Source organism: Rhinolophus sinicus, linkage group LG07 (assembly GCF_036562045.2).
Source record: "Rhinolophus sinicus isolate RSC01 linkage group LG07, ASM3656204v1, whole genome shotgun sequence".
Lineage (NCBI taxonomy): Eukaryota > Metazoa > Chordata > Mammalia > Chiroptera > Rhinolophidae > Rhinolophus > Rhinolophus sinicus.
In genome coordinates this window covers 8,970,447-8,983,056 of record NC_133757.1, presented here as the reverse complement: position 1 = coordinate 8,983,056, position 12,610 = coordinate 8,970,447, and the positions used below count along the sequence as shown (strand labels likewise).

General features: G+C 45.7%; 1 protein-coding gene across 6 annotated transcripts in view; it reads left to right on the top strand.

The window, feature by feature from the left end:
- Nucleotides 1–12,610, top strand: part of PLPP4 (phospholipid phosphatase 4) — a 215,579-nt gene that overhangs the window by 146,223 nt on the left and 56,746 nt on the right. For 4 of the 6 annotated variants that reach the window (XM_074338968.1, XM_074338969.1, XM_019752894.2 and 1 more), the window contains exons 2-3: nucleotides 1,626–1,734; nucleotides 10,538–10,628. In XM_074338968.1, coding sequence (XP_074195069.1) covers nucleotides 1,729–1,734; nucleotides 10,538–10,628 — 97 coding nt within the window. In that variant the 5' untranslated portion in view covers nucleotides 1,626–1,728. Of the gene's footprint in view, nucleotides 1–1,625; nucleotides 1,735–1,760; nucleotides 1,854–10,537; nucleotides 10,629–12,610 lie in introns of those variants that run through there. The other 2 variants (XM_074338970.1, XM_019752896.2) reach the window with 2 other exon arrangements.

Here is a 12,610-nt window from a genome sequence, read left to right as displayed (position 1 = left end):
ACCCATTTTGCCTCCCCCCACTGATCTGTTGTCTGTAACTGTGACTCTGTTTTTGTTTTGTTTTGTTTGTTTTTTGTTTTATATTCCATATATGAGTGAAATCATATGGCTTTTGTCCTTTTCCATCTGACTTCTTTCACTTAGCATAATACCCTTAAGGTCCATCCATGTTGTCACAAATGGCAAGATGTCATCTTTTTTATAGCTGAGTAGTATTCCATTATATAGATATATCACATCTTCTTTATACAGTTGTCCATTGATGGACACTTAGGTTGTTTCCATGTCTTGGCTACTGTAAATAATACTGCAGTGAACATAGGGGTGCATGCATCTTTTCCAGTTAGTGTTTTCATATTCTTTGGATAAATAACCAGAAGGGGAATTGCTGGATTGCCTGGTAGTTCTGTTCTTAATTTTTTGAGGAACCTCTATACTGTTTTCCACAGTGGCTACACCAATTTACAATCCCACCAGCAGTGTACAAGGATCTCCACATCCTCACCAACACTTGTTATTTCTTGATTTTTTGACGACAGCCATTCTAATGGGTTTGAGGTGATATCTCATTGTGGTTTTGGTTTGCATTTCCCCAATAATTAGTGATATGGAGCATCTTTTCATGTGCCTGTTGGCCATCTGTATCTCTTCCTTGGAAGAATGTCTATTTAGATCCTCTGCCTATGTTTTAATCTGATTGATTTTTTTGTTGTTGTTATTAAGCTGTATGAGTTCTTTATATATTTTGGATATTAACCCATTATTGGAAATATTTGCAAATATCTTTTCTCATTCGATTGGTTGCCTTTTTGTTTTGTTGATGGTTTCCTTTGTTGTGCAGAAGCATTTTTGCTTTATGTATTTATTTATTTGTGTTTTTGTTTCCCTTGGCATTGGAGTCAAATCCATAAAACTGACGTCCAGAAGCTTCTCACCTATGTTTTCTTCTGTGTATTTTATGATTTCAGATCTTAACATTCAAGTCTTTAATCCATTTTGAGTTAGTGTTTGTGAATGGTGTCAAATAGTTGACCTAGAATGTTCCTCATTCCCCTTTTTGCTTCCTTCTTTCCTCTGTGTTTTCCTCGTCTTAACCTTGTCTTCTCTTGGAGGCTTTTCCTTCTCACTCTGCCCTCTAATGGTGGTGAGGGTGGCAGGGCACCCGCAGGGTAACACGGAGGGAAGGACTCCACCAGTTCTTCCCCGGGTGGTGCCAGCTGCTCCCTCACCGTTGCTCCAATTCAAGTCCATTTTGTTCCCAGAGACTGTGCTGTGTTGCTTTGCTCTGGTCTGAACCACCGTTTTGCACTTCAGCTTCCAGTTCACGCTGGACCCCAAATTCTTACGATCTTTGTATGTTGCCCTCACAGCTATTCTCATATGCCCAGGATTGGTCCTTGCTGGCAGGTGGTGACAGAAGATTCTACAAAGTCTCAGTAATTCTTTCGATGTTTACTCAGTTGGACCTGGCTGAGCACTACCAGCGGGGGCAGCCTGCTGTTCCCCCTCCTCTTCCCTAGCGGGCTGGATTCTCCACTTGAGGGTGTGCAGGACACGTTGTCTCATGAAGTAAGGGCAACTGCTGAGTGCTCAGCTCTCATGCATCTTTCTTTGTTTTGTTTCAGTTTCACAGAGTTTTTGGATCCATTCCAGAGGGTCATCCAGCCAGAAGAGATCTGGCTCTATAAAAATCCTTTGGTGCAATCAGACAACATACCTACCCGTCTCATGTTTGTAAGTACCATGGTTTCATGGATGATTTGACCACTCTCCCAAGTCTGAACCGAATGAGTTTTCATTTCTGCTCTTCTAACCCTTTCTGAGGATGGTGGGCAGCCTGAAAGAACGAGAAGGTGAGCAGTCCATCAAATTAAAAGTCAGTTTCAAATCATGATGGGCACTGCTGGGTCACGTGAGAAGTGGTAATTGCCCGACACTTTGGAAAGAGAAGGGACCTACCTACCTGAACTGTGCTGAGCTGTTTGCAAATATTTACAGTATAAAATAAGACTAGAAACTGGTGAACAGGTTTTTCTGTTCTGTCTTCTTTGCAAGATAAGCCTCCATTTTGCCAAACTCAGGCACCACAGATGTCTCTGTTAACCACTTTTCTGGTTTGAGTTGGTCACCGATGATGAGACACCCAGTGTGACACAACCTCTGGTTGAGTGTCCCATGTGTCTCAGCTTCTAGAGTAAATGGGTAAGCATCCACATAGCTGGTGGATATATTGGGATTATTTTTACTTCCTTCATCCCATCCCATGACAAATGCAACCTCTAAAACCTCACTTTGTTAATTGCTTCAGAAAGATTGTCTCCTTGAGTCCCACCCAACATCCCAGTGAGGAAGGTGTAATTAGCATCCCCCTTTTGCAGACACAGAACTGTATTCCAGAGAGATAAGGTAACTTGCCCAAAGTGACACAGCTAGTGAGTCGCAGAGCCAGGAATCGCGTCCAAGCAGCCGGCTCTGAGCCCAGGTCTCGGCCACGAGGCTGCCCTGTACTCCTTGCTGATGCTAATGAGTCCTGGGGAATTGCCATCAGGCCTTTCTGTAGCAGTGGAAATATTTAAGTTCCCCCTTGTTACGGATCCAAATGTGACTTTTGGATGGGCAGCCTCGAAGCTGGAAGGTTATTCCTGTTGACCAGCCATTGTGTCTCATGCCTCTGGGACCTGAAATGACTCTTCCAGAGCTTTCATTGAGCACACGAGAAATATTTTTGCATTTTTGCAAGAAATCCCTCTGATTTCATGCAGGACCTCTTGTTAATTAGTGACGATTGGAAAGATGTTTGTGTCTGCAAACTCCACTCAAATGCCCAGAACACTAGCATTAAAATATTGTTTTAATTGCTTTATAATAATTGCTTTTCTGCTGGAAAATAAACTGGACTTTTATAAATCTCAGGGGAACTGAAAAATTACGGTGGTAATGAGTAGACCATTACCTAACACTTGAGTACTAAAATGAGACTTTTCCCATTTCGGCTTTAACTCAAATCTTCTATAAATCCTAGAAATAAAGGAACCAGTGTGTGTCCACCTAGTTTACTCCACGGCTTTAATGGGGTGGAGGGTGGGGGTGCTTCCCTTTACACTTTATCCCCATTCTCCAGAGATTTCACATTTCATGTGCTGTCAAACGCCATTTGCAGATGACTGCCCATATCGGCTAATGTGAGAAATTTGTGGCTATGTCTTAGATGTATGTGAACAATGGATTGTTTTGAAGTCCAGCTACAAATGCTGCAAATATTCTGGGTGTAGACACACAAGAACGCATTTGCATGTTGGCCGTGCTGGGGAGGCGGCAGTAAAGGAGTTATTCAGTGCCGTGGTTCTGAGAGAATAGAAGGGTATTCAGCCTCAAATACTGATTCATACCCACTAATCTCCTGATGAAATAAGTTCAGCCTTTTGTTTCCTTAATAGTAGCTGATGAATTTCATTCATTTGGTTACAAGATTCAGTGGGGTTCTGTAATAACCCAAGGAAAGCAGTAGATACATTTATAATACCTTTAACATGAAGATGAAGACCACTTGGTGACCACATCAATTAGGTTTGTTTTCCTGGGGTTTGTTGAGAGTTTAATGTAAGGTATCATTTGTCTGCTTTTCATCCTGTAACGCCTTCAGGTGTTTACAAAAGAATGTAATAGAACACATATTTTCACAGTTTTTAAAAAATAATGTGGTTTCCTTAGAAAGCTCAGTTTTCATTATTTGAATCAATAATGAATGATGAAACAATCCTGGGGTCTCTTGTACTTTTGGTCGGCATGTTTTAATCTGAAGGCTAACTTTCTAACCCACAATGTTTTTTTTAAAGGCAGCTGCTATTAACCCTGCTGTTTTGTTATTGGGAAGTTAGTATTTCTGGAGAGAGAGAGAGAGAGATAAAGTTAGAGAAACCACTTGGTCAAATAGTATTAGCTCATGCTTAGGGGATTAAGTTAAGTGCAGAGTAAATGGTGACACGTAACGTCACCAGGAAACCCCGAAGTCTCACTTCCTGTCTTGGCCACCGTCAGCTGTAGTGGAGAGATCTGTGAGCAAGCAAGCTGGGTGTGGCTGGACCTTTTGATTCTGAGAGCTTGTTTCCCTTGCTGACTCCAGCTTCCTATTGACCAGAGAGAAGGGCAAGAATTCTTTTCACATGTGATGAGTCTGACTTAACATTTCCTGGATGTCCCCAAGCCCTCAGCTACCTTTATGGACGGCTTCTCCATTATTCAGAAGAGGTCGTGGTTCCTTCCTGAGAATGAGGGGCTTTTCAGAGCCTCTTTGAAATCCTGCTTCTTGGTGTAGGGGCCTCAGTGGGTATTGGGTGTTGCTTTCCAGTGCACTCTTTGTTGTCTGCAGTACTCACATCTTTGTATGTTCAGAGAACACTTCCAGGAGCCTGCTGTGGATAAGGAAAGCCATAAGAGCCATGGGTAATGGGAAGTCAAATCAGACTTGGGGTACGCCCTCAGGGACCCTGCAGGATGCTGGGGTAAATGGTGCTTTAAAGCAAAACCGAATGTGGAGCGGGCCAGAGGAGAGGCTAAGGTGAACTTTTAGGGAGCGTCATTGTCACCATCGTCGTCATCATCGTCGTCATGACAACCACCACCATCATCTCTCGAGTGCGGGAACTGTGCTCATCACGTTGAAGCCAGCATCTCCGTAATCCTACTCAGAATCCCTTGAGGTCAGCACTTGTGTTATCCTATAATTGCAGTGGAGAAAATGAAACTGTTGTGAGATTTACAACTTGTCCAAGGTTGTACAGTTGGCAGTGGCTGGGCCAGGATCTGAACGCCGGCTGCCAGAGTGCAGACCCTCCCAGAACCATTCAGCTCTGAGGCTTCCCCGGAGGCTGGGATAATGTGGAGAGGGGCTGAGTAGCGTGTCACGCACAGAAGAGCAGGTGTGTAAATGGTGCAGGGAGATACGGGAGAGAAAGGGCCATGTGGGCCCTGGGAAGGGGACAGAGGGAGGCAGGGACACTGTGGACAGCTTCATGTTAATTGGTTATTAACTAATTTAACAGACAGCTATGAAGCACCCTCCTTGAGGCAAGCACAGTGCCGGGTAGTAGAGGAACGAGGCTGGACAGGATGGCTTTGAGTTGAGTGGGGGTCGCAGACGTGAACATGAGTCGGACGGCTCAGCGTCACAGGAGAGCTGGAGAAGAAGTCAAATGAAGTGTGGCATTGAGGAATGACAGGTGTCCCCCGTTTCTTCCCTGGGCTTTAAAAGAATCTACCCAAGACCCATCCTTTGTCCGTGTCTCTTGTTGCACCGGCCAGGACATGTCCAGATTTATTTTTGTAGAATATTACTGATATTATGTTGATTTGATAAAAAGGGTTTCCTATTCTGGAATAGGACCCTTCTAAGGAAGACAGAAATAAAGTCAATTTGTGGGGAGGAGGGAAGGCAAGGAGACAAAGCTGGCTTGTGATAGACAGTTTAATTTTTAGACTCTTTTGAAAGTCGTAGACAGCTCTTTTGTCTGTGAAGGGCTGTAATTGTTTACCCACAGCAGGGCCCTTTCCAGGTGTCTTCCTGTCCTGTGCTGTCTTTCCAAGCAGTTAGCAGCACACCTTTCTGTCAAGTTCTGTAAATTAAGTCACTTCGGGCCCCTTGTTTTGTCTGATGTGAATGGACTCCAGTGACAAGCTCTTCTCTGCCTAACGTCCTAATATTAGGGTGCTCTGCTCTGACCCCTTAGGTTGCTGAAAGTGTTTGGCATACCCATGCCCTTCCCCCTTCACTCATGCTGCTCCCAGCATTGTCGATTCCCAGAAGCCTCCTGGCAGTACAGTCTGTGCATCAGCGCGTGGGGGTGACCCACTTTCGGGATGTAGTGATGACCGGGCACTGGTGGCACTTCCTGTGTTGGTTTCATTGGTGGATGCACAAGGCAGGGCCCTTGTTGGGCATGTCAGTTATGTAGGGCACAGGCAAAGTATGTGGCTGGATTAGGCTCTTCCTGTCCCCGACCTCCTGTCTGCACTCAGAGGTGCCCCCCTACTCAGACCTAAGGGCACAGTGGGCTGGAGCTTAACATGCATCCTTCCCATGTGCCGGGTCACGGGGTCATGGTCGCCCTTTACTGGTTTGGGTCGTGTGTTTGCAGTTTCCTTGGGAAATAATGACACTTGCCAACAGTCAACATTTACTGGGTGCTCACTCTGTGCTGGACGCTGTGGGGGGCGGTTGGCATGGGCTACAGGGCGGACTCTCTTGGTCAACTCCCAGCTTTGCCACTTACTAGCTCTGTGCATAGGGAGAATCACCTACTGTCTCAAGGCCTCCATTTCCTTATCTGTAAAAAGGGGCCTTTAACAACACTTGCCCCTCCCTCCCTGGATGTTGAGAGCATCAAACCACAGGAAAGCCCGTGAAGAAAAGGCAAGACTTGAGTATGGAACTGAAGAAATGATAGGTGTTCCTCAGTTTCTTTCTGTGGCTTTAAGAAAATATCTACCCAAGACTTACAACACTTCTCTTAGTGTGTGGCACATAAGAGGCATTCAGTAACTGGTAGTGAATGTAAATGTTAGCAACAATACTTTACTGTAGATATTATTATTATTATCCTCATCATTGTATAGATGAGGAAACTGAGACCCAAAAGTGAAGAAGTTAAGTGACTTGCTCAAGGTCATAGAGTTGATAAGTGTCAGAGCTGGGGCTTGAACCAAACTCTCTTTAACCAGAGTCTGTTCCACACATTTCCCCTTATAGTGCTCTGTTCCCAGCCTGTGGAATAGCCTCATGCAAAACCACATGTTCCAGATCCTGCTTAATGATTTATGTGTGGGTACCATGTAGTTTAATTAATTAGGAGTTTACAAAATGTTCTTTAATACTAGATTAGATCTGCCTTAGCCTCAATTTCCCCATCTGTAAGATGGGATTGTTGGGCTACGGCGATCACTGCGATTCAGTACTCTAACCCGGCAGCCCGGCAGCCCCGGTTGGGCCATTCTACTCCCACTAGCTGCATGCCCTTGTGCGTTCAGATATCTCTCTGAGTTATAGTCTTGTTATCTGTACAAGATGGAAAATGTTTCCATTCAATAATGTTTAAAGTAGTGAGAGGATTAGACAAACGTGGCGAAAGCTCCTAACACACAGTAGGTGCTTAATCCATGACTCTGTCACTTACATTTCTATGACTTACTCATGTTCCTAGAAATGAACCTCTTTACTTCCTTGTCCACTCGAGAGAAAAGGCATTTACCATGTTTTATTAATGCTTCTAACTTTCTATAGTGAGAACTGTTGTAACACTGTGGTCAAAAGCGCCAACCTTGATTTAGTCTAGGTGCAAATCTCCAGTTTAGTACTTATTAGCTGTGTGACTTTCAGCAGGTTGCTTAACCTCTCTGTGCCTTTGTTTCCTACCCATTAAGTCAGGAGCCTACTTCATAGGGTTGCTGTGAGAATTGAAGGAGTTAATTTGTATGAAGTACTAGAACAGATCCTGGTCCTCAGTAAGTTCTGAGAACATGTTTGCTTTGTTATCTAACGTGTATACATTTAGCAGCCCGGTACTCATAACTAGTGGGAAAAACTCAGGATAGAGTTCAGTATATTCCCTGCATCCCACAGCAGTGATTGGTTGGAATTCCTTGTTCTGGTCTCTCTCAGGTCTCATTTAATAATCACTAGCCTTTCACTGTCTTTCTACACGGCACTGATACATAGGATTTTCAAACTTTTATTCTTAAGACATGGAAACGTTAACCTAACTGAAAAAAACACCAGGGGAAATTTTCCGGCCCATTTTGATCCTTCATCTCCATCCCTGTTTGGAGATAGAAATAACCACCCCCCGACCTCCATGTCTCTGAGTCCGTCTTTATCTCCTCCACGGCTCAGGCGGCAGCACAGTGGCTTCTCAAGGATTTGGTCAGAACTGTGGAAGTGGACTTGAGTCAGTCTGATTGCTGAGTGCAAGTGGGGTGCTAATTCTCTCTTCATTTCACTTTTACTGAGTGCCCAGGTGCTTTGGCCCAGGGGGAAGTTGTTTTCCTAATGTGCTGGCTTCTGCGGTTCATCTCTTAATTCCAACTTTAAGTTGAAAAATATTTGTAGCAAAGGGGGCAGGTGATAAATGGGAATATGTCTCTCTGTCCTGATTGGAGGACAGTGCTGCTGTTAGGATATGGCAGTTATGTTTCCGGGAAGAACAAATGAGACCCGAGCCCAAGTGCCATTGGGATGAGAGGAGGAGAGAAAGACTGTCACAGCCACATGCAGACATTTCTGTTGCAGCCACTCAGGTGGGTGCTGTGACTCTTCATCTGGTGGCTGCTTTCCCTTGTCTGTGAAGCTCATGAGGTGGGGAGACTGGGCCCTCCTGGGTGCTTAGTCGGCCCAAGAAGCAGTTACATTAAGTGCAGTCTGGTTGGGTGAGTGGGGTGGGGACTCAGTGGAGAGCTGAACCAAGGAGCAGTCTCCTAAGAGAGACCCCCTTGGCCATCAAGCCACGAGCCTGGAGCCATTGGGCTCCCAGCCTGGGGCTTTGATCAGTGGGTCTCCTGGGTGGTGTCCCCATCTCCTGTCTGGTTGACATACTCCCCACGCAGCCTCTGGAACCTCTTTGGAAAAGTCTTCCCAGTTCTTGTTTTTTCTAGGGTTTTATTTCGTGTCAATGACATTCAGGATAGAGTATGTCGTCTGGGCTTGTCTCTTAAGGTTTTCTTCAGTTCTGTGTTGTTCTCATATTTAAGGCTTGACTGAGGGTGGGGTCGTCGCAGTGCTGTTCATGACCAGTGCGTTGCTTTCTCCTGTGAGGGAGCAGTGGCCTGGTCTACGGCACCTAGAGTGACAGGAAACAAGGAGCTAAGGACTTCTGCGGTGCTGACCTTAAGTTTGGACTTGAGTCAGCAGGGGCTTCGGGCATCACTCTTTAAACACTGAATGTGTGACTCGGGGCTTCTTAGTCAGCACCAGCATTGGTAGCACTCGAGGTGCTTGTTACAAAATGTGGATTGTCAGCCCTGTCTTGTATGCATATTGAGGGAATCAGCATTGTCACAGCCCTGCAGTTATTCAGGAGCGAGAGCCACCCAGGCACGTGGGGACACTTTCACAGACTCATTGGAACCCTTAACTCACAGGTGTGTGAGTCACCCCTGAGCACATTCTCTGCTTCTCTGCTTCAGTTCTGTGTCTCCTGTCATGCAGCTGCCCCTAGGCCTGTGCCATACTCTTCTGAATGCCCTCACGGGACAAGGGCCACAGCTGAGGAGGAGGCTCACCAAGCTCGTTGCTACCATGTGTGGTCAGAAGGAAGCCCACGCGTAAGGAGAGGGGTTCTCGTGTCTCAGGGACTGGCTCTGAAGGCAGTTCCCAAAGAGGGGTCCCCAAGATGTTTTGAGCTCTGGCGGTCTGGTTGTAGTAAGTACATAGCACCTCATCAATTATTTTGAAGGACCAGGTTCATTTGGATGAATTCTGTCTTTAGAAAAGAATCTCCTAGCCGTGCCTTAGTCCTATTAGGAAGCCCCTCTCCAAAACGTGACCTCGCCTTAGAGCCCAGGCGGAGATTTCCAAAAGTGGGAGCAGTATTGATCAGTAGTGAATCAGAACTGCACCCCTCCTACCACTGACTGTGAGGCCAGGTGTGGATTTGTGATATTGGTATCCTGAGACGTCGTAGCCATAAGGAAGTAACGTAAATATCTTTTACTTGGTCGTTGGAATGTTGCAGACAACTTACTAATTATAGAATGCTGGATAAAGGCCAGATGTGGGAGGTAGGAAAGCTGGTCTCCAAAGACTGGCCCTGCTGCCCACCAGCTGTGTCTCCTCGGGCACATCGTTGAGTCCCCAAGCCTGACAAAGAGAGTCCCAGAGCCGTTGTGATGGTTTAAGAGACTCTAGTACCTGACAGACACCTAAGCGTAGTGCCTGCCTCGTAGCGGGTTCTGTAGTGAGTGCCGCTTGCATCTGAATCCAGCTTCTCAGTTCACTGGGCACATAATGCACTTCTGTGTGCTTCGGGTCAGGGGAGGAAAGGGTATGGCGGAGGGGAAGAAGAGAGACTTCATGCAAAAGGACTGACCTCTGCTTTGCCAAGGAAATGAATATTCAACAAAAGAGCACCAAGAAGGAATGAATTGATTGACACTGAGCAAACCCCACACACTCCCATGTTGCCATAGAGCTGGGGAATGGGAGGCCAACGGTTCGTCCACCCTTCTGCAGGCAGGGACACGAAGGGCCTTCCTGGCAAAGATGAGTCATCATAATTATAGACGCTTCTTTTCTGTTTAAAAAGCCACCATTTTAAACATGGCTCCCAGCCATTACAAATCAATTATAACCCACAACCAGACCTCCAATTTTTGAAGTCTGCAGAGTCTCTAAGTATAGATATAAATCCTCCTTCTTTGTTTGAGGTCAGGAGTTCAGGAAGATCATTCAGCTCGTGAGTCTAAATGAAGCTAACTGGAACTAATTATCAATCAACCCTCTGATGGCAAGCTGCTGTCCTCATAAGGGATTATTTGTTATTTCTTCCAGGCAATTTCTTTCCTCACGCCCCTGGCCGTTATTTGTGTGGTGAAAATTATCCGGCGAACAGACAAGACTGAAATTAAGGAAGCCTTCTTAGGTAGAGTATCCTTAGTTCCTGTATTAAGGGATGGGGCTGAATTGAATTAGATCACTAGATGAAAAAAAAAAAAAACACCTCTCAGCTGCACACAACTGATTTTTCTTTTGGTCACATAAAGCTTGGGAGAAACAAGACGAGATAAACTTTAAGTCCTAAAAAGCACCAATGCACAGATAAGTAACATATATTCTGTGGTCCCCCATTGTCGCTGTCCTTTGTGCTGAATGTGAATTGTCTGTATCATCAGAGATCCGTGCTGCTCAGGCTGTAAGGGAAAATGAATCGGAAACGTTGTCACCATTGACTGTCCAATCTCACATTTGTGGGCAATAGACCCACATTACAGGCAATTCAGAAATCGACCACAGACTCCTTAACCGATCGCCATTGGCTAGAGGCAACTATGGGCAAAAGCAAATGTAAAATAAAAGAGAAATTGGACACAACAAGCTCCATAACTCATCTTCAGTTTAGGGACATTTTGGCAGTTAAGCAATTGTTATTGTATAAAGAATGCTAAAATCTTTGCCATCAATTATAACACCATTGTTAGAAATTGTCCCCATGCTAAGCCATATCTGCATGTGACACGTTTGACATTGTTAGGACTAAATTCGTTTTTTTCTGAGCTGCAAAGCTACTTGGCTTGTTTAGCAACCAAAATAAACTTCCTCGTAGCCAGGTTTCCAGCTTTTTTATTTTTAGGAAAACTGAGTTATGTTTGTTTTTTGATACTGCACATTAAAGTACCCAAACCCTCACACAAATGGTGGTGGTGGTGTGTTATATGGACTTACATTCAAATCTGGAAATGTGAGATTCCCCACTAAAGGGTGTATTTGTAAATGGTTAGGCTTTGAGAGAAATAAAACGTAGCAAAATGTGGCCCTCCTTTTCTTGGTAAAGGAGTGAGGGTGAGGGCGAAATCTAGGGTACACAGAGCAATTAAGGGGCTTTCTGCGTGAATCAGGACAGGGAACCTTTCTTACGTAACCTGGCGTTGGGTGGGCTTTGTCTAGTTGAAAAGAACAGAATCCTTCTCAAATGAGCTCAGATAAATTAGGGGGTTAGTTACAGGGCTATACAAGCAATCCCACAGACATCCAAGATTGGGGGGAAAGGACAGGAACCTCTTGGACACTGGCATTACAGAGCTGGGCCATCGGGGTGGAGACACCCTTCTCGGCTCATGACGGCTCCTGTCTGTAAAGTGACCTCACTCGTCTCCTCACTCTCATGCCTCATTCTCCTGGCTGGACATCGTTTCTGCGACCCGGGCTTTTGGTTTGTATGAGGCTTGGCTTGGCAGGGATGGGTGGTCCTGCCCAGACCTGCGTGACTGTTCAGCTCCAATGCCACCTCCATGTCACACTGCATCTTGTGGTGGAGACTTCCCAGGCAGAGACTCTCGCTCAACTCATTTCTCAAGCCTGGCCACAAAAGTCGTGCCTCCCCTCAGGCCAGATGTGTGCCCCAGGCCACTCATGTGTGGTTTGAGTGTTTGGTGATCACATGGTTTTGGTCTGCTCGGCTGAGGTGGTGGAAAGGTCGGTTTTTCCAAGAAGGGCATTGGTGGCCCTGCCACCCGTGGCTGGAGCAGCTGGGGCAGTGTTTGAACAGATACCACTGCGGTCCCCACAGTGTCCTGTTGGGGGCCCTCTCAGTTGATCTGGAAATCCCTTTGCCTCATTCTTTATTTTTGCCTCTCTGGCGTGGAATCCCACAATATGTGACTGTGGGGAAACACCATCCTTCATGCTTATGGTTACAGTTTGCTGCCGGCTTTTGGAGTCGGGCTGCAGTTAATGGCAGTGAGTAGCTCCCAGTTACTTTCTCAAAGACTTTTCACTCTCAGCTAAATCTTCCTTAGGTGACAGTTCATAATTGCCCTCCATATCCTGCCTCCTGTACAGTCGCACGGAAGGTGGGATGATTGGATGTCTGTTAGCCTAAATCAATGACAGCCTGCCCTGTAGAAA